Source organism: Rissa tridactyla, chromosome 3 (genome assembly GCF_028500815.1).
Source record: "Rissa tridactyla isolate bRisTri1 chromosome 3, bRisTri1.patW.cur.20221130, whole genome shotgun sequence".
Lineage (NCBI taxonomy): Eukaryota > Metazoa > Chordata > Aves > Charadriiformes > Laridae > Rissa > Rissa tridactyla.
In genome coordinates this window covers 54,982,494-55,003,946 of record NC_071468.1, presented here as the reverse complement: position 1 = coordinate 55,003,946, position 21,453 = coordinate 54,982,494, and the positions used below count along the sequence as shown (strand labels likewise).

The 21,453-nt window shown below is 35.8% G+C and overlaps 1 protein-coding gene across 11 annotated transcripts in view; it reads right to left on the bottom strand.

The window, feature by feature from the left end:
• Nucleotides 1–681: 681 nt before the first annotated feature.
• Nucleotides 682–21,453, bottom strand: part of STXBP5 (syntaxin binding protein 5) — a 111,505-nt gene continuing 90,733 nt past the window's right edge. For 3 of the 11 annotated variants that reach the window (XM_054193746.1, XM_054193748.1, XM_054193753.1), the window contains 6 exons: nt 15,142–15,381; nt 13,298–13,667; nt 10,568–10,733; nt 9,657–9,768; nt 7,179–7,399; nt 683–6,459 (listed from right to left, as the gene is read on the bottom strand). In XM_054193746.1, the coding sequence (XP_054049721.1) occupies nt 6,418–6,459; nt 7,179–7,399; nt 9,657–9,768; nt 10,568–10,733; nt 13,298–13,667; nt 15,142–15,381 (1,151 nt within the window). In that variant the 3' untranslated portion in view covers nt 683–6,417. Of the gene's footprint in view, nt 6,460–7,178; nt 7,400–9,656; nt 9,769–10,567; nt 10,734–13,297; nt 13,668–15,141; nt 15,382–19,558; nt 19,628–21,453 lie in introns of all 11 variants that reach the window. The other 8 variants (XM_054193743.1, XM_054193747.1, XM_054193745.1 and 5 more) reach the window with 6 other exon arrangements.

The following is a 21,453-nucleotide window of genomic DNA, read 5'->3' as shown; positions in this document are numbered from 1 at the left end:
GCAGAGCTTAAAGTTCAGAGTACATAACTAATCACTTATTAGAGAAAAAACAGGAAGGCAAGAGAGGTCTGGAACCAGTAGACTTTTCCCACAGATGAAACTGCATCCTCTCTGCATCAATCCCACACTGAAACAACCAGCACTGAAATATTTTACTATTTGACATCATGAGATTACAAAAATTTCACTGAAGTGCAGCAATTTCACTTCCCAGAATTACTGCCCCAGCCTCTCTTCAGATTCAGTATTTTTGCATCATTCAGAGCACATTTAGGTGCTCAGGTGTGGTGGTTGTTCCCCCCCCCCCCCCCCCCAGCATTAGACAGAAAATACATCTGATGTGCCGTAAATATGTCAAAGAAAAAAAAAATCAACTTCATCTCTTCTCCCCATGCACCTCAGATTCTTAACGAAGGCTGTCAAAATGCAGCTACAGAAAATGCTTTGCTTTACTGTGTCTTTGTAACATGAGTGCCCTTGACTTTCCTGCTAGCTTAAAAGGATAACAGGACTTCACATCGCCACCATCAATATGTGCGTTTAAGAGCGTTTTTAGACCTGCTTGGAAACTTCACCGCAGGCAAAACATTTTGCCTTTTGTGGTCCTTCGGGACCAGCCCATGGCCTGTCTGCCACTGCTTCAGGCACACGCCGCTCCCCTCCTTATAAATTGCGTCTCACAAAACCCTAAGCAAAATGAAAGAGCCTCTTTTGGCAAGGAGTCACCACATGCTCCAGCCAGCGGGAAAAGAACCGCTTAGGAAGAAAAGGAGTAAGCTCCAACTCATTTCAGGAGAGATTTGAATAGTTTATTTTGCCCAATCAGAGCCCTTCAGCATAATGACACATTCATATACACATATATGAACATTTTTTCTGAAACATTAATGTATAATACATTTTAAATTTAAAATACCAGCTGCACAGGTATTTTTATTTACAAAAATATTCCATACTTAATTTAACTTCGTTATGATGACATAGTTCAGTTCAAGTACATGTAAGTAAAATAACTCTATGCAATCTAACATAGTTGTATTTGTAACAGTACAGTTTGCAGTTCATATGAAACTATATTTGTAGACAGATGGATTTGCAACCCTACCTAAAATGCATATTCCAGTAATCACCCTCAGAAGAGCTAGTGGGGCTCAGCAAGACTTAACTGAAGAATAAGTTGCAATGAACAAAAAGAAAAAAGAAAACACACATGTACACACTAAGATATACGTAAACGAGAACTGCTACACACCAAGCATGCTTACCCACAAGTGGGCAATGTTAGAAAAATTTACTGATGTTTTTTTATTTTCCCCCCCATGGTGCTGGTACAATGAAACAGTAGCATAACTAGAAAGCAGCATCTTTTCCTAGTTCTAACCACTACAGATAGCAGAGCTCAGGTCTAAAAATAACACAGTACTGCTTATTTACAATTCCATTTTAAAAGGGAATATTTAAAACATGTTCCCACCCCTCTCCCTTTGCATCACCTATTACTGAATGGTAGTGGTAATCCACATACAACTCCTTACATGTTTTCAACTGAAACAGTTTAACTTCTAGTTATTATTTGCCTGGTAATATGTAACTTAGGTACTAACAAAAACAGATACAGGCGTCAAAGGAACCTACAGCTGTGTGACTTAAACACTTCTAGACGCTTTACATGAAAAACTAAAAGGAATACTGATTGACACCTTTCATTTGATTGTTCTATGTTTCTGTCTTGTTTTTTTATTTGTTTTTAAATGAATGCTCCCATCTTTAAGCCTAAACTTTATAAAGTGAAAAAGAACCCAGAAACACAGCACACTCACCTGGCTTGAAACAGCAATAAAGTAGATGATATCCAGCACATCTTTATAACATGCATAAGAAGGAGAAATTGGCCCATCTTAACTTAGCTTTCCAATGAGAACTGAAATAAAATCGGTTCAGCTGATTTGCCTACACTACACATCTTTTTTCTGTTTTACTTACTTCCTCCTCTCAAACATCATTGATTTCTGTCTACAAAGTATTTGAAGATTTTGCGGTAGTAGCAAAGCTCTCACCATCCACTCAAAGAGATTCTTGTAAATTATACAGGAAATTGGCTAGAATAAAAACCCAAAAGTTTACCTCGCAACAAAAGTAACCTTGCAACTGGGAGAGGGACACAAGGCTTTGCACTTTCCCCCCCACCCTTAAACTTCAGCTGCTCTCAATGCCCACCCGGGTATGTTAAACCATGAGGAGAAAGCAGAGGGCACTTCGGCCACAGGCTGTAAGTTTTCCAACACACATTCAGTGTACAAAGAAACCCCTGATTTACACGTAAAGAGCTGATGTATAATCAATATTCATATGTTACTCAAAGAAAATATTTATTGGACAAACCCCACTTCAGTTTTAGGGAATTTTAAAAGTCTACGGAATAGAGCTGAAAATAAGCCTTTCATGTGTATACCTTAAAAAAATAAATAAATCACAGACTGCAGTTATTGAGAAAACTTTTACATTAGGTTAATTTTCTGAATGCACTATCTTCCTTCTCCATACTTAGAGAATTGTTTAAGGATGTTCCAAATGGGAGGTAAAAATAAGTATGATTATTTTCTGCAAAGCAAAACGGGCTATTTGTTTTCATTGCTTAGTAATTGTATCATCTCGATATGAGATATGAATGTATTCATAAGCTTAAAACAACTTCTTCTATGGATAATATACACACTTTAAGTACTTCGACTTAAAAATTGAACATAAGTCTTTTTAAAATTAAAGGTAGAAGTGTACATATAAAAATTATTTAACTAAAAGTATATTCTTAAGCAGTATGTATAAATATAACAGATTTTATTGTATTATCTAGTAACAAATCTGAAAGTGTTGCAGTAATTTATAAACTCAATGTCGACACAGGATAAGTGCCTTTCATTAGATTCTATATTGTATATACTTGTATATACATATTTTGCTAAGAAAACACACATTCTAAATGATAGTCACATAATTAGCAAACGTGCCCAAAAGTAATCCGTTCTAAAGTCTTTACTGAATGTGTGTGTTTATATACAAATAATGAACCTGAACTGCACAAATACAGAAACAAAATTAAGTAATAAAATCCATGATTGAATTAAAGTGCAGGAAAAATTCAAGTTTAAAAGTTCAGGTAAGATCAGTGCCATTAATTAAGCAAAAAAAAAAAAAAAGGAAAAGAAAAGGAAAACAAAAAGGAAAAAAGGAAATTAACTTGCTTCCAAAAAATCCTCCTTTGGATGTAGCTTTCCAACATCACCTGCCATCCAAGTACCACCTCAGGCAAAAAAATCTTTGCATAAAGACAGACAAGGAACACAGCTATATATATTTTGTAACTGACTGCTTGCTGAAGAACAAATCACTGGAGATGCCTGTGGTGTAACACTTTCAGACTTATTTGGAATACACGCATATTTACACATATCAACATTCAAAGTTACAATTTGGCAGGACTAAGGTGAAGAAAAGCTTCTTCAGTTTACAGTTCCTAATGAGAGACAACACATATAAACAGGTACGTAGCAGCAGTTTCTTACACTTCCATCAAAAAAATAAAAAATAGCTCAATTGCATTTTATAGTTTTCCAGACACTCTAAAAAGAGATTCACACAACTAAAATGCTAGTGAAAAAAAGTGGGGTGCTTCCCCCCAAGGATTTCAATAGACTTTGCTGTAGAAAAGGTGCGCCACCAATAGCAGAATAAGATGCAATGACGTGTGTATGATCAACTTCTTTCCACAGAGAAAGAAAAAGGAACATTTTAGACTAAAATTGTACATGGCCCCTTTTATTGACCAAGAATCATTTGTGTATTCATCTCATGAGCAATCATTTCATTAGTTTTCAAATCTAGAAGCATGCTCTGAACATATGTAAAGAAAAGATTCAACTATGATAATTCTATAACAACAAATAAGCCACTACTCTTCTTGTACTGGCAGATGGTCTCTCATTGCCTCTTGTTTTGTTTGTTGGTTTTCTGTTTGTTTTGTTTTTTTTTTATTTTGTTTTTTTTTTTTTCTTGCTGGTGGTTATCAAAGGCTTCATGATGGGGAAGTTAAGTACGCATTCAAGACACTCATCTTTCATTGAACTGATACCATGGATTTGCTGAAGAGTAGAGTACTTTTGCCATCCTCTCCCACAGAGCCCAAACAGACTAATTTTCCACAATTCTGTGGCTCTGAAATGTAGTTCCTCTTCACCAGGTGAAATAATCATCAGTCACCTCAATTTATAAGTGTGAGATAAGGAAGAGGACAAGTGTCAGATAGGGTATTTTATTTTTGGAAATGGTACGGATAGTTTATCTAGCTTTCTTTTATCTGAATTTTGAAAAAAATTATGTTAAATATGCATTAATTAGACACTAAAAAGGAAGTTAATTAACATGCAGAGGCAAACATTGTGCAGCAAGCTGAGTTAAGTAACTGGAGTTAACATTGCCTCAATAGGTATGGGACAGAGCCATCAAGAAATCATAATGCTGCTTGTTCAAATTATCATGTTCTCTTTTGTTAAGTTCTTTGAACTGTGGACACGGTATGGCATGCCCTTGTACTGGCAACCAAATTCACTTTTTTTAATTAGATGTTACTATGCATAAAATCAGAAAATTTATCAATTCGTGCTATGAAGTCCAAACATATTTGCCTTTCATTTGAAAAAATGAATTAAGAACCACTAGTAACTTTAATATTTCATATCCCTTAAGTGTTTTGTAAGGTTGCCTTATCTATGCAATTGCAACATCACTTTATAATACAAATATAACCAAGGTTTTGCTTTGGGAACATTTGGAAAGTGTGCAAAAACACAGAAGATGTGATGCTTGGAGAAGCAAACCCAAATGATTAATTTCAGACAATGCAGACCTATCAGCTTCTAAGTACTCTCTTTTATAAAACAAAACCAATCAGTAACTACTGCCGCTTTGAGGAAAAAAGTCTAAATTAATTTTTGAAATGCAAACATTTATTTTAAGGAATCCTCTCTTTTTAAAAGAGTTACGGTTATTCCTACTGCTACAGCAGCCATTAACAAGTTAGCTCAGCTATTTTATTTACCTCACCCAAACTGAACAGTATTTCAGCAATTCCTGAAGTTTTAGTGGACACTTACCACTGCTCACATTGAAAAAAACAGCTTCAGAGACTAAATCCAAACTTTAGGCCAACTGTCTTTAGTGCCGGGTGGGACTGAGATAGGTACTTGTAAAATAGCTCCACTAGCAGGATTTAGGAATTTGCTAACGAATATACTGACAATTATTAAATATTAGATGCTTGCCATTATTCATGCATCAGCACCTCCATGGAGTGTAAAACTGTTTGAAAACCTGAGTCCGAGATCATCTGATTTCATAGTAAAGGACTGACGGGGCACCTAGAACTTCAGTTTGAGCAAAACTATCTACCTCAGCTATTTTTATTAATGGCTGTAAAGATACATTCTGTTAAACATTTATAAAAAAATCACAGCATGAATGGAACCCACAGCCAACTCTAAATGTTATACAAACCGAACCAATAGCTATTTTTGGCAAAAAAATTATATTTAACTGAACAGAAGTTGAAGTATTCTTACCACAATGAAGATGTTACCACATTTCACATTGCACGGCCATAACACAAATGAAAACTCCCAGCATGACACATTCCAGTCATATTATTCACTTGACTTCTTTAATGCAAAAAATTGTGTGTTCTCTGGTTTTGCACTTCACAGAATATGATGTGAATACAAGAATACTCGATCAGGGGTCCAAGAAAAGACTATGCACAGGTCAACTATGTATACAATTTTCAACATGAAATCTTCCAAGCTTCCAGCTTTTCCGATGAAAGAAGTGACAGCAAACTTCAACTCTTCATCAACAACAATGGTAAGTATAGGGAGTCGTAGAGAGGTTAAGTGTAAGTCAGCTACTGTCCAGCAAGACAAACAACTTTATTCCAGCTCTTGGACCCCTGATTTATTGCCTCTCCTCACAGGAGGGTATAACACTGGCGGCAATTACAATAGCACAAGAACTTTTGGCATATGAAATATTAACACAGGATTGACCCTGCATTGCCCCTGCCCATCTCACACTAAGTTTTTCCTTAACCCTCTTTTCCACATGTTCTAGTTACCTTCTCTGTTCCAACTCTCAGCTAACCAACAGCTAAGAAACACTCAAGTTTGTTTCTTTGTGTGTGTTTCTTTTAAATATAAAGCTCCTCAGTTAAAGCCACGACTGAGGTAAAACAGTGTGTGATTTGTGCTAGGAAACAACAGTATCCAATGGTGAATACTCCTTTAGATTTCAATGGTCCTGCCAAAATTAATGAAAAACCAGGATTTTTCCATCAGGACAAAATTAAACAGATGTCATTGATGAGCATCATCAGAATTGGTACCACTTCTTGTCTTTGTACTTCAACATCATCTAAAAAACAAAAAACAATTTCTAATTACTGTTTCTATAATGTACCAAAAAGCTCAGTGATACATACAAATTATTTGCTTACAAAGCAGCAGAAAGATGGGACTTCAGTAAGACTTCTCAAAACTGCACCACCACCATTGCTGAACAGTGACGGTTTAGCATGATGAATTTTCTAATGGTAGCATCACTGCTGATGATCTGGCCTCAGATAGAAAAAGACATTTTTGGGAGAATGGGAAGGTTGCACAGGAGTTTAGGGGATGGCAAGAGATCTGCCTAGACATGGAAAAGAACAACCATCCTATGTAGTTACATAGGAAAAAGAGTTAACTTGGACTCATAGGGTTCGCACGCAACAATTGTTTTTTTTTTGTTTGTTTGGGTTTTTTTTTGTGAATCACAGGAATCTCACACAGAACATGACTCTTGTCTAATTCTGTGACAAATTCTTTAAGTAATGGGACCTGAGCTGTGCTTTTGGAAGTTTACATGCCACAGGCAAAAGGTATGCTCTAGATCAACATGCCACAAGACAGAGCTGTTTACATTAATTATTAGGAGTAATGATCAACTGATAAAAGGGAAGTGTCCTTTATAAGTGATATTGCATTCTCTTCAGATGCCTCTAACATGCCTTTGCAGATGTCAGTTACTCACAGAACTTGCATTTATTTGCTAGAGAATCAGTTTAATGTTAGTTTAACATGTAACACACTCACCTCATGAGCATGTTTAGAGAAAGAATCAGCACTGTAAAGCATAGCTGCAGTTTTTTCTTCCAGTTCTCCTAGTTTCTGTCCTCTTTCATCTAGTGCCAACCGGGCTCGTGCTAGTTCACCAACTACACCAGATGCTGCTCCTTTGACACCTTCAATACCCCCAGGCCCTGGAATATGCTGGGCAAGACTCCTTGATGCCTTCCCAGATGCCGATTCTCCAACTGGAGGCATTTGCAAAACAACAAAAACAGAATAGTAAGGTTTTCTATCATTATTACATAAATACCAATGTAACTAGTTTATTAAGAGGTGTTGTTTCTTTGCATGGACACCAAACATCTAATCATAGGCATGACTATAAGCAATACTCACTACTCAATGTTACTAGATGTTGCTATTTAAATAAAACTGAGATTTTTAAACATATTTCTGAGTTTCCAGGCAGGTTGTAAAATTATAACCTTTTCATGGCTCAAGTGTGAAATTCAAACTCTCTCAACAGTGTTAGCATCACGGTCATCAACAGAATTGTGCTGGTGAAGTGATTTTTAAGAATATAGCTTACTTCACAGGGAAGGTGTTGGGAGTTTTGAAAATACAAGTTGTGGGCAGTTCTGGAAGTGCATTTCTGGTGTAGCCAGCCCGTATGACTCCACCAGCAGAAGTTTCCTTTGATGGAAGTTCAGTTTTAGATGCAGACACCCGAGTATTACGTGTCTGTGCTCTCATTATTGTAAAACTCTAGTCAAAAAAAATAATGTAAATCATGAAAAGGCAGTACAGCTGTAAGAACAAATCAGCTCATCCTAAAGTAGACACTCACGACTTGTCTGCTGAACAGCTCTCTAGACTCCAGTGATCGCACTGACTACATCTGCTTTGCTTGTAATGGGACATCAGCCACGTAGTTCGGTCTAGACACTTAAAGGACATGTCAATCTCATGCTGAATTGTATACTCTACAAAAATGAGTGAAGGCCAAAACATTTTTGTGTGCTGAAGTCAAACCAAATAATCTTTACCTTTTATTTTTAAACAATGAAATTATGGTGTAAGTATTTTTTTTCCACCTGTAGGAAAAGTAATATTAACTTATTCAACAAGTTTTGCTGCAGAATTTCAAGATTTTCTGATTTGATGCTTCTAGAAAGAAAAATTTACATTTCAACTAACACTATGAACACCTTTCTGTGAATTCCCAATAATAAAAAATAGAAATCACTTCACTTATTACAAATTCTGCTGTGACCCTCATGTTAAATATGGCTATTTTAAAGACATTTTCAGATGTGTTTTGAATTGTCACTGAACTCACTTTCAGACTACAATTCATTAAGCTTTTTTTCTCCCATTCAATACTATTTTCCATCTAAAGATCTGAGCCAAAAGTTGATGGTGGAAACTTGAAATGATGTAAAGAGATACCTTCTAAGGTTAACAAGAGTGCTTTTCTCTGTTGCCATGTAAAGGCAGATTTTCCCTGCCCCAGTCATACTAATTAAACATACAATTTTGCACACAAATTTCTCTAATAGAATACTTGACCAATATTTCAAAGTATTACACACATATATAAAGACAAGTAGAATTTTTAATGCAGAAAGTGACCTCTAAATATTTGATATTTGTTCAAAACGTACAGGCCCAAGTAGTAAAGTCTAATTTAATTTTTATTGTACAGATCAAACGAACCAATAAGAAAAGAAAGGACTGCCAGGAAGTCTTGTCTGTTTTAACAGCTATGTTTCATGTTAAAAAGGAAACAGTTCTTACAAATAAACTTGCATAATATGGTGTTATATCTAGAAAATATCTCAATAAATGGAAGTTATTTTCCTTAAATATATTATTCTATGATTCTATTCAATGATTCCATAAAATGCTGCATGCCACCACAGTAAAAAAAAAAGTTGTAATCAAAACAACAATGAGGAAATGATAAAGTAATAAAAACTTTGCCAAATCTGAATTTTACTGTCCTATGAACAGAGGATTGAGTTGAACCATCATACAGTTCTGTCCTTGCTCTCATTCCTAAGGCACCTCTGCACAAGTCTAATGAGAAAAAAAGAACCTTGCAAATGAACTGAAGTAGAATGGAGTTTTTATTTTCTCACTGTCCAGAACAGTGTTATCCAGAACCAGCCCCTTTCAGTTCAACAGCATTAAGAAAATGATGGTCAGTACTATATACTTCACAAAGATGAATAAAAATAAGATCAGTTGTCCCATTTCTTGTTTTAAAATCTACTCCTGAATAAATGAGGTAAAGGAGCCTGGGAGAAAATAGTACGATGCTTTTCTGATCTTGTTGGTAAGGTGTACAACACAAAAGCTACGAAAAAGCATTCTTCATTTCCTTTTTTACTTTCCTCTTTGCAAATGTAATGTTTTATTAACACAGGTAATATATTTCTCAAGGATCATTGGTTTCCTTGGGTAGAAATACCAGAAAAATAGTGAACACTAAAAACTTACAGAGTTCTTCTCTGTCGAGTGACTGTGCCCCACCTCCAAACAGGCCTTTAAAGAACCCCCTGTTCGGTGCTTCTGGTGTTTCTACAGGAGTGAAGAGCTCACCCAACATTTCCTTTGCAATGAAAAGGAGACACAACAAAGCACACATTATTTCACACACAAATTAATGGAATATTCTTTCGCTTCAAGTATTTATTTTGTGTATTTGGAGTTCAAAATTAATATGCTTTAATAAGCATCTGTCTTTGCAAGGCAACTTAGGAAATAACAAAAAAAACATACTAAGAAGTCTGACAGTTGCAAGCTTGTAGCTCATGAAATTTAGTAGCAAAGAAATGGGTTCAAGTAAAGCTGTATTTGCCCCTCAACAACTTGGGCAACACTCCAGATTTTGTTCTGCTGAAACTGTATCTACAAATGCTCGTATCAATGTGTGGTACAGAAGTAGAGCTTACAGCCTGCAACTCTGCTATTTCAGTATTCTATACAACTTCCAAGCTGAAGCATGGCTGAGAACCTTTTCAAGCTGTTAATAACCCTGAAACATAATAGCTTCCTTCAAATATCCTGAGTTAGCATTCCCTGTCTATGTCAGCATGCACCTCACCAGCGTCAATTGAACAAGCGAGTTTTGTTAACCGCACATGTTAAACAAGGAAGTTTCCTATCAATCAAAACGGAAATCAAGTAAGAAACTGTTTCAAATACAAGAGGATGGATGAAACAGTAACATTTAAGAGTAGGGGAAGTGATTCATCCTGAATGAGACTCTACAGTGAGGAAAAAAAAAAAAAAATAATCAAAGCACAAAAGTCAAAGTGCTCAGCTTTACAACAAAACTGTAAGCACTGTGAATCTAGAACCAAGAACTTCAGAGTCTAAGAAAACAGTATTTTTTTTTAATGCATTACCTGAAGATTTTCACATGTTTCTTGACTGTAAGTGAGCCTCTGTATCTCAGTTGGTGAGACAAGATAGAGTGCTTGTCCGTTATTGGTGAAGCAGAATGTTCTGGCTATCCGCATATTGGTGAGTGGCAGATAATATACATCCAACAACGGCCTTAAACTTGGCAAACTTAAGAAAAAGAATTAAAAAAACACCACTAAGTATAGCAGGATTGTCTATTATTGATCAAATGGCTCAATTCATTATTTTCTCTTCACCATCTGTGTAAAGTACCACATAAACAGGCTATCATTTAATGCAATTACAAAATCAAAACATAAATATGAAATTTTTTCAAGATAGCACCTCAAAAGTGAAATTTAAATAGCTGCATCACAGATGCATGTAAAACATCATTTTAACAATACTCTGAGCATGTAAATCACATACTGACTTAAAGCATTATTCAGTAAATACTAAAGAAGTATTTTGATAAGTGTCTACCAAAGGTTTACAATTAAACATCCAATCTCTTCTCTCAGGTAAAGAATTTCTCCTTGACCAAAAATACAAGTCTAAAAGATCTCTCCTCAAGAACACGTGTAAATTCACAGGGATGTGTGTGCTTTCAAAGGAAAACAGAACGCAGCAGCCTCAAACAACCATCTTATGAATTACGTCCACCTTGTTTGTCTGATTGCACATTTAAGAGGAAGTCCTGTTAGAGCAAAGTTTGCTTACCTTGTATTTTCTGATTCTGCGTATGTAACTGCAGTACCTACTGCATCAAGCTACTGAAGAACAGATACAACACGCTCAGGCTGTAACAATGCTCTTGCTACTAAACATTCCTCTCCCTCAAAGTAATGATAAATGCAAGTAAAAAGTGACTTTAACACCTGATGTCTTGACAAACAGAACCCAAAATAAACTGCTGTCTCAACAACATCCCCTGTGAAATTTCTGTAAATACAATTTACATAAGATGGTAGCTGCAAATGTACCAACAATACATTAAGCAGCTTCTGCTGCAGATACCATCTGCATAAGTTTATTATTTCTAGAAACTAAAAAAAAGCAGTAAAGGGGCAAAGTGAAGCCAAAAACTATGAAAAAGAAAAATGCAGTAACCGCAACAGTAAGCGTTGTTTGGTTTTTTGTATGATACTGCGATTTCTAATTACAGATTGTGGCTGGTATCTATGACAAAAGGAAGAACAGGTAACATGATTTTGGAAGGAAGTTCTACAGCTAAGAAATAAAAAGCCATATTCTCTTGTAAGCACATCAGCCAGAAATGACGCTTCTGCCATGCATATATCTAAAATAAGAATATTCATAAGAGTTAGTAACAGGGAAGTGCTTTGCTTCAGATTGATGGAAGCATAAAACATCCTTACAGCTTCAAGAAAACACAAAAACATTAGCTCAGATAGCATAAGCATGAGAGTCATGATAGCATTTTCAGAGTATCAAACAAATTTAACAGAATTATAAGTAAGTCCTGTCTACAAAGTTATATCAGTAAATAGGTATTGGGCGTCTCGGGTATGACACAATGCTCTCAACTTTACAAAAACAGCACATCTAATCCACTTCCCAGCAACAAAATTCATGCTTATGAAATGGAGTTAATACTTGGGAGTTCAACTTCCCTACATAATGGTAACAATTCAATAATTATAATTTAGCACCTACCTCTATGCAAAGTTCTTTAGAAAACAAAATGAATCCTGTGGAAAACAGGATTTGTTTGAATATATGGTACCTGAACATTAAGTTCTATTTTAATTAGGGAAAAAAGGAGTGTTTGCCCCACAAAGTGAGCAGCGTTTTCTAGAGGTGTTTAGAATATATGATGGGATACAGATCAATAGAATTAACAGACTTATCAAAACTTATTTTTTAGTTGTAGCATGCATCAGATCAGCTTTAGCTTTATTCCTAGCGACTTCCCGAAGAAGTATCTTTTCAGAGAATTTCCCCAAGCTGAGCACTTGTTTTCACAAGCTTAAAAGTAACGTTTTAGGGATTTTACTGGCATAATTTTTTAATGCCATGTTCCACATTCATCTTAGCACTATCAAGGACTAAAATGTAGGTGCAAGGGTACAGATATATACACACTGCTGTTCAGAACAAAATAGCACTTGGAAATATCCAAGAAAAAGGACATGTTAAAGTTACATAGTAAAGGACACGTAAGGACATTCAAACATTACTTCTACACCTTTAAACCCATAACTTAAATCTCTTACTTTAGATTACTTATTTCTATATTACAACTGCCAGCAATTAATCTTGTTTTTATAGCCTGAGTTTAAGGCTTTTAAGACCCAATCAAGCTACACAACAAAAAAATAAACTAGAGGCATGAGTGTGATGTAAACAGCTGTACAAAAATAAGCAGAGTTGTGGTCAGGTACCAGCTGAAGGTCTGACTCAAGGCAGTTTTCCTCAATCAGGGAGTAAATTTGCATTTGAGAATCTTCGTCAAGTCCAGGACCTACATCACAGATTTGGAACTATTTGCTGAATCAGGGTAGCTTGAGCTAAACTGGTAAACATTCTCACATGTTGAAGGCATAACTAATAAGAATGCGTAATCAAAATTATCCAGGCCCACATGTTAGAAGTTCATCAACACTGAGTGAATGTAGATTTTAATTGGTATTATGGAAAAGGAAACTTCTTATCTAGCCAAAGACTATTTGTTCTTTTTTATATTTAAGTTACTGTCAAACAGGCCTTACCTAAAAGTCATAATATGTCCATTGGCACAGAAACATGCAAGGCAGATACTGTTACTCAACGACACTATGTCTCCACGAAGAACAAAAGAAGTCTCTGTTATGTTTTGCTTATAAATACAGTTCTGGGATGGCAGGGAAATAACTTTTGCTTGCTTTTCCGAACATATCACTGCATATTGGTTTTCACTGATTTCCTGAGAGGAAGAGGGGGACACTGAGACAGGTCGGCGCTTTTTTGATTTATCTTTTTCATCTTTATCTTCAGGAACATTGTGTTCTCTCCAGGGTTCATGTGCTGGTGGGACCAAAGATCCTGTGGTATCCAGAAAAGCCATTCTCAAGATTGCCCCTTTTAACCTCAGGATGGTTCCTAGGACAAAGAAGGTTAGCACACTTCTAAAACAGTTCTAAGTTGTCTTTCAAGCTACAAAATATTCCTTTAAGAAGCTACCAAAACAAAAAGAAAACAAGAACTTAGGCTTGCCTCTGTAGCAAAACAGACATACCAAAACCTTTGGATGTTTATCTAAAACACAATGAAGTACGTGCAAGAGCACATACACATTCAAGAAAGTGTCAAACCCTTTTGCAAGGGTTAAGTGTATGCATACTCTTCCATTAACTTCAAAGGAAATGTATACATTTATTAAAAAAGCCAAGCTGGAATGCACATTTGTACTCAAGTTCAGCATCACAAATGCAATTCTCTTAAGGAGTACACAGTGTGCTTAATATCAACAATAAATGTTTAGTCAAAGGTGAGCACCTCTTTCTTCAATACTGGCAGTTTCAGAAACAAGCAACATGTGAGATTTTTTCTGCTGCAGTTCATGCTTGAATCCACTTCTCTTTAGCATAAAATGAAAGAGGTAAGGTTTTCCATCCCCACTGTTTAAGTCCCTGTCTCTGTAGGCCAGATCTTAAGCTAATACATTTCTTATTTTACTTACATTTTTTCAAGCACAAGTGAAAACATGAACATTTGCAAAGTACACCAGAAAAATCGCACATATGGTAGTATCTTTTAGGGTTCATGCTGCAGATCCAGTGATTAAACATAGTGTCCAGTCTGCAGCCTTGCCTTTACACTCAAATGCTACCAAATCTGAATACTGCTGCCAATACTGTAGTTGATAAGAACAAAGCAAGTATGGTCTAGAGATCACTCTATTCCTAATACCTATTTCAATCAAATAGCATTGCAATTTGCATGTCCTAATACCAACTGTGTGAGCAAAGTGGAGCACAGCAGCATGTTCTGCCCGAGACAGTGGTAAGCAGGAAAGGTAAATCTATGCCTAACAGCACATTCAGCAAACCATTAATACTTATTACAACAAAATCAGTTGCTGTGTATCAGAAAAACAAGGTCTTGTAGACCTCTCACAGCAATCCAAAGGAATATTTTATCACTAATATTTAGAGCTAGTTGTTCAATATGCAACCCTTAATTTGTAGTCCCTTTTCGTGATTCAGGAAAACTGGAAGCTTCCTACCTCATGACTGAAAAAAGAATAAATTGAGCATTTTAAATACTCATCTTTTTTGCTGTTTCTGTTTAACACTTGCCACGTACTAAATTAGGGTTAGAAAACATGCTTTTCTCAGCAAGTATATTGAGGTGGTATTTTTATATTATATGAGATATTTTCAACTTTGCATGTTTAAAACTCTGGTAATGAAGTAACTAATCTAGATTGCTAACTTTAGTAGCTAAATCAATAAAGCATATATTAACTTTCAATTAATCCATAATTGAGAAAAGTGTTTTGTTTTTTTTTTTCAGAAAGAACAACCACCATACTCTATCAAAGTATACTTCAGCACATCTGCTTTGTACATACCACTAGGAGAAACGATAACTGGCTGAAGAAGTCTTTGCTCTCCTCCTGGGGGTAAGTTCAGTACAATGACAAGCACCGTACCCAGTGTGGTCCCAACCCACAGGCATGGGGAAGGTGATGTATCAGCCTTTCTTGTGAAAGTCTCACAAAAATGAAGAGCTGAAATCGCCTCGCGTGACTCTTTATCAATGCTAGTTACACTAGAACTCCGAGATCGACTGAAAGAGTTGTCTTTGACATCTGAAAATAAATCAGTATTAATGAAAAAGAATGGCAAAATGTAGGCATTAACAAAAAGTAAAATTTGAATTCTCTTATTTAGCATGAAGTTTATACTATCATTCTATTGATGTTTACTCCTGTATTCTTCCTTAGTCATATTTCCTTTTGGACCAGTTTTCAACACCGTATCCTGAACAAAGCGCCCAACTTTTTTTTGCAGAGGTTGCCATTAGGTAATCGTCATAAACAATTGTTACACATACTTCTGTCTACTCGGGACAGAGAGTAACAGTTACCATCAAATAGGACTTCTTTTAAAAAGTTCAATTACAAGCCTCTCTGCCAATTAGTTCATTTATCAGATTAAAAAATATTGGCTTCCATGAAGATACAACTATTTTAGTTCAAACATCAGGACAGCATGATAACACATAACCTGTAATGACTCACAATAATTATGTCCCACTTCAGGAAACTGTATGGAGGACATCTAACAGGCTGTTTACTCACACCCAAGCTTTTAGTAAGAGAAACATCAAATGCTACCAAATGACACCTGCCACTGGTAGGCAGAGCTGAAAATTTCCATTTTGAATACTGTAATGTAGTGCCAGAAATGGCACTAAAACTTCACAGGATGTCTTGCTCACTGCTTAGCAAATAAGGTTCATGTAACGGAAAATGAATTTTAATATTAAAAAAGCTCAAATCACTAAACATGATTCTTCATTCTAGCTGTGTGGTGTCTGTACACGTGGTGATATTTAACACATCGGCATGTCTGAATTTATCTGTGCATTCACGAATTAATGCTTTACTCAACTCAGCATTCCAAAACTTTAGCACAAGACAAGACATATTAGGAGAAGTTTCATGCAATTTATATATTGATTTTTAAAAAATTAAGTTATTGTTTTGGATCTTTGGGTAGGTTACACATGCAATTGGCATCTTTAAAGCAGGATTAAGAGCTAAAGAACAACATTTTAACCACATACTTTCTGGAAGTATCACTATGATAATTTCATTAAATTATTGCAAAACTTTCTACAAAGAACATCTAACATGCATCTGAAAAGCATGCAAAATAGATTTCAACTGACTAAATACAGACATCTACTCGACACAAACCATGAATCTTCTCAGGAGATACTTGTCTCATTTCAACAAGGACAGAAAAATTATTGTCCTGGCAAATTTTAGTTAAGTCAAGTGTAAAACACAGATTATAGAAAGAAACTAGGTCAACCACTCAGATGTTGACATCTTAAATTTTCACATTTAAAAAAGTCAAATCCAGAGTAAAACAATGAAAACAATTATTTGTTTTTATAATTCTTCTAATGACCACCTCCTCTTAAGATGCTTGTTTCTTCAGGCTTGAATATTTGCTAACTTAATGCTTTCACAACTCTTAACACGGATTGATCAGCCTGAATATAATCACACGTTAACTGCAACATGCATAAAATTTGTTGAGTTGCATCTCGTTGAGTATTTCAAGAGCATGCGTACAAATTCCAGAAGCATTGGAATGGACAGGAAAAACCCCATAAAAATTAACTTGCCAGACAATACAGGCACTGTGAAGAGCAGACAACTTGTTCAGAACAGAGAACTGAGAGAAAAGAGTTTAACTGCTTTAGGGGGTATTATTTATCCTGAAGTCAAGGAAGAATCTATGGTTTGTTAAACAGATTAGTTTCAGATGAAGAGGAAGGAATAACAGTATGATGACCCACTACGCACCACTTTGAGAAGGATGGAAAGTTGAGGTTCTTTTGAGCAACTAAACAAAAGGATAGGACCTAGTGGCAACGGTACCTTAATCATCTGGATTACAACATTTAAAAGCAATGGTATAATGCAGACTAGAGTATGTTTGAGATAACTTCTGTTTTGGAAAGTGGAGGATAAATACAGAAGCACATACTTTAGATTTTGTTATGGATGAAGAGAGATCTAAAGACAGGAAAGTAATTTGAAAGAACAAGATCATGGAAAAGTGGGTTTCAAGAAGCCATGGAAAAGGAGAGAAAGTGACAAGGACAATGAATTTGGGAGAAAGGTATTTCAGCTGTCTCCTAGAGCCAGTAGATATGGCCACATCAGTGACAAAAAAAAAAATACAAGCAAGCTGACAAGCTCTGAAGAACACTATGGAAAAGCTATCCCAGTAAGAGAAAAGATAGAAGTAAAATTAAATATATATATATTATATATATATAAAAATAGCCTAAGGAAGTTATTTACAGACATGAAAACCCAGAAGAATTTTACACAGAACAAAATGAGGCATCTAAGTGCAGATATCCACACACATGCTAAATCAAGCAAAACCAGTCAAAGGCTATTAAAATTCAGCAAGTACGAACTATTTTATTAGCATAGCAGAAGTAAGATGACAAAAACGTCCACTATTTCAGTAGAAATAAGAGCAAATATTAAATGATGCAGAAAATGCTGAAGTTCTTTCAGGATTGGAAAATGCTGAAAGAATTTCAGCATTCTTTTCTCCAGTCTTCATTAAAAAAAGAACACTTCTAAGTACTTATTGCTATCAAAGAACTGGGAGTAAAACAGCAGCAAAATTTGAATGAATTGGATAATATTTAGGTACAAATGTATTCCAGTTTGCAAAGCATGATAAAATTCACACTAAACTGAAATAATCCCTAAATCATAGTAAGGAACGACAGAGACTGAAGAGACAAATCAAATTTTTTCTGCTCTTCCGTGCCAACAAGGCCACAGTTAAATCCTTCTAGTTCTGGGGATGAGAGTTTTAGAAAGACGAGGAAAAATTCCAAGAGATTAACAGAAGCCATCCTAGATGTAGACAACATAACCTGAAGACGACACTTAATTTTGTAAAAAAAGGAAGCTATCTGCAAAAAAAGAAGATTAGAGATATGATGATAGCTTTCAACAGCATAGAAAGACAGCTAACAAAGATAAGGCGCCCTTGTTATCCCTGTTCATTGTGGAAAGGACAAGAAAAAGTTAACAGGGAAGCAAGGAAGACTGATTAAATAACAGGAAATTTGTCTGACTATAAAATATCGGAACTTTCTATCTGGGATTTTTTTAAAAACTCCTTTATTGGAGGCTCACGATTAGATGAGAGGTTAAATTGTCAGACATCTGGATCCTTGCCATAGGATTTTAAGGATCCTTGCCATAGATCCATTAAAGGATCTCTGAGGGTACTTTCCAACTTCACATTTCTCTGAGTGGAACAAGCTGTAATTGTAAATCAGGGTGGTCCAGCTCAGTTTCAGGATATCCCAGTGCCATGGACCCTTTCCTTGCTGATAGCAGGAGTTGTCAAATACACAGTTCTGCAGCTGCCACTCTGATCCTCTTGGCCTATCTTCTGCTGGAGTTGTTGGTGCAATTCTGCTGCAGGAGGGGAAGGCGAGCTGTGGCAGGCAGAAGGCAGCTTTCACATTTGGGCTGCATCTACTGCTGTAGGTCTACAGCTGTCCTCCATCATCTTTAGAGAACAAGGCAGGGGAGCTGGAACTGATCTACAAGCTGGCAATCAACTTTTGATGACAGAGTACTAAAATTAATAAATCTACTCATTCATATGCTGTTTTAGTTATGCAATACAGTGACCTCCAGTACTACAGACTTTACAACTGAACTGTTTCTTATATAAAAAGGCTTTTTCAAGAAAGATTAAATTCTCAGACTGGTCATCCATTCAAACAGCTGTACATTATTTTCATTTAGAGAGAGTGGTCACAAGACAATTAACATTTGTAAAACTATGTCCAATTATTTGTTGAGTGGACCTCAACATATGCCATTATTCTTAAGATACATCATTTTTCCATTTAAAGTGTGGTCCTAATGGTCCTAAACAGGCATCAGTTTTCCTTACATTACCTGCTTATTCATGCTTTTGCTATCACAGCACTACTGATAAAGTGAGTGACAGATACCTAAAAATTTTGATGAAAGTGTGATAAGCCATGTACGAGATTTGCAGGCTTACCTTACGATGACAGCAATGAAATTTTGTGCTTGACAGTCCCCAGAAAGAGCGGAATTAAAATCTTAGTTTTACACTTCGGATAAATGGAACATAAAAATCATGATAGTTTATGTAACTTAGGACTCTTACTTTAACATACATCGCATTCTGTAAAACAGTTTTAGAAAAATAACATCAACTATGTAAACTTACCTAAATCAGGCTTTAACTCAGTTGGCAAACTTAGCTTCCTGGACATCTTTGCTGAAAAGTGAAGTATATCTATTTTTTAAAAAGAATAAACATGATTCTGCTGGCCTTTATTTGCCTGTTTCCCAATATTTAATATATAATTGCTTATTACATTAATTGCAGTACTTAACAGGATTTCTACTAAAGCAAATCCTCACTTCCACAAGGGAGGCGTGCAAAGTAAAACACGGAAGATACCAAAATCCCTGAATACAGCATTTTATGACTTTTGCCAAGCTTCGTTTCTCCTCAGGCTTCAGGTAGAGCTTGGTAGGTTGGATGACTTTTGCTTTGGCTCAACCTCAAGTCTTATCTCCTCAGGTGACAGGAAAAAATACAGACTCTTGGCTACTGCAAGAATGCGCGCTAAAGTTTATATAAAGTTAACATCCCATCCCCTCTTCTGCCCTACTTCCTGATCAAACCTGAGATATTTAAAATAGAGAAAAGATGAGCTTTTAATTACACTAAAACACTAATGCACATGTGTAAAAAAACGAGTAATCTGAGATGCAATCCATAACTTTAGAAGAATTAAGACATTACAGAGAATAGTTATAAAAGCAGAAGCATACAAAAACTTGCAACACTGTCAAACAAGAGACAGTATAATTTTTATAATATTGCTGAAGTAAGAAATAACACTTGAACCCATCCCTGACTTGGAAAATTCTCTTTATAGGAATGGAAGTCTTGTGGTCCATTTCAAATGCAGTACAATACTAACAAATGCTGCTATAAAAATAGTCACTAGTAAACCAGTAGCCATACAACCCTCTTCCACCTTCCTTTCAACAATTACTGGACAAGGAATAATTTTGATGTTGCTTAAGTACTAGATCAGGGCTAGACTCCGAATCTATTTCACAGACACATGATTGAATTTTGATGCATCATTTAATTCTTCACTATCCTGAGTTAACTCATTCAAATTATCATTTTAACAGAGATCATTCTGTTTTCTAGGTATCCTGAAGTACAGCATGTGATTTAAAGTTACTTCCACTCCTTCAAAAAGTGAAATATTTAATTATATCATCAATTATGCTCATCAATATTGCAAATGCTAGTTATCTGAATACTTGAACAGTTTTATCCCTGTCATACATTATAAAAATTTGAGAATTAGACTCCAGAAATAATCTTCTAATTTCCTTCATGTGTCAATGTTACAAAGTATGTCCTATTCAAATTAAACTGAAATTACTTACTCTCAGGCTGAAATGCTAGTCCCTTTAACTTATTTTAGTGCAGGCTGAAACTGAAATGGGCAGTCCAACTACATGTTTTTTACCCTCATCCTTGCATTGGTACTGGCATCTGCCTAGCTTAATGGTAAAGCCAAAAGTCATTGAAATGAAGTTTCTGCCAAGGGTTGTTTTCAACAAGATCAACTCCTGTTTCAGATCGGAGCTCAGCTATGCAAACAGAAAACTGCGGTAGAAAACAGCACTAGTGACCAGGAGCCCATGGTTTTGCTGTCAGCTTGACTTTACATCAACTTGAAAGGAGATCATGGAACCTCGTTTGGAACTGTGAATGAGCATTCCTCATCTTAAGAGTTGGTTTCTGTGTTAGGCATGTAAATCATAAAAGCCAAGATACTGAAACAAAAGCTCAGGTATGCACACAGAAAATAATTTGAGTTATTTTTGGCTTTTCACAGCTTCTACCATGTGTGAACACCGGCAATGTTTAGTTAACTTAGTCCTGGTTCAAGACCAGAGAGGTGACTTTTGGTTTTTCAAATAGAAACATTTGACATGCAATTTTAACAACTTGGAGAAAACTGACCAAAAAAAAAAAAAAGACAGTAGGAAACAGGTAAGACAGCAGATAACAAGTACAGGCAAGCT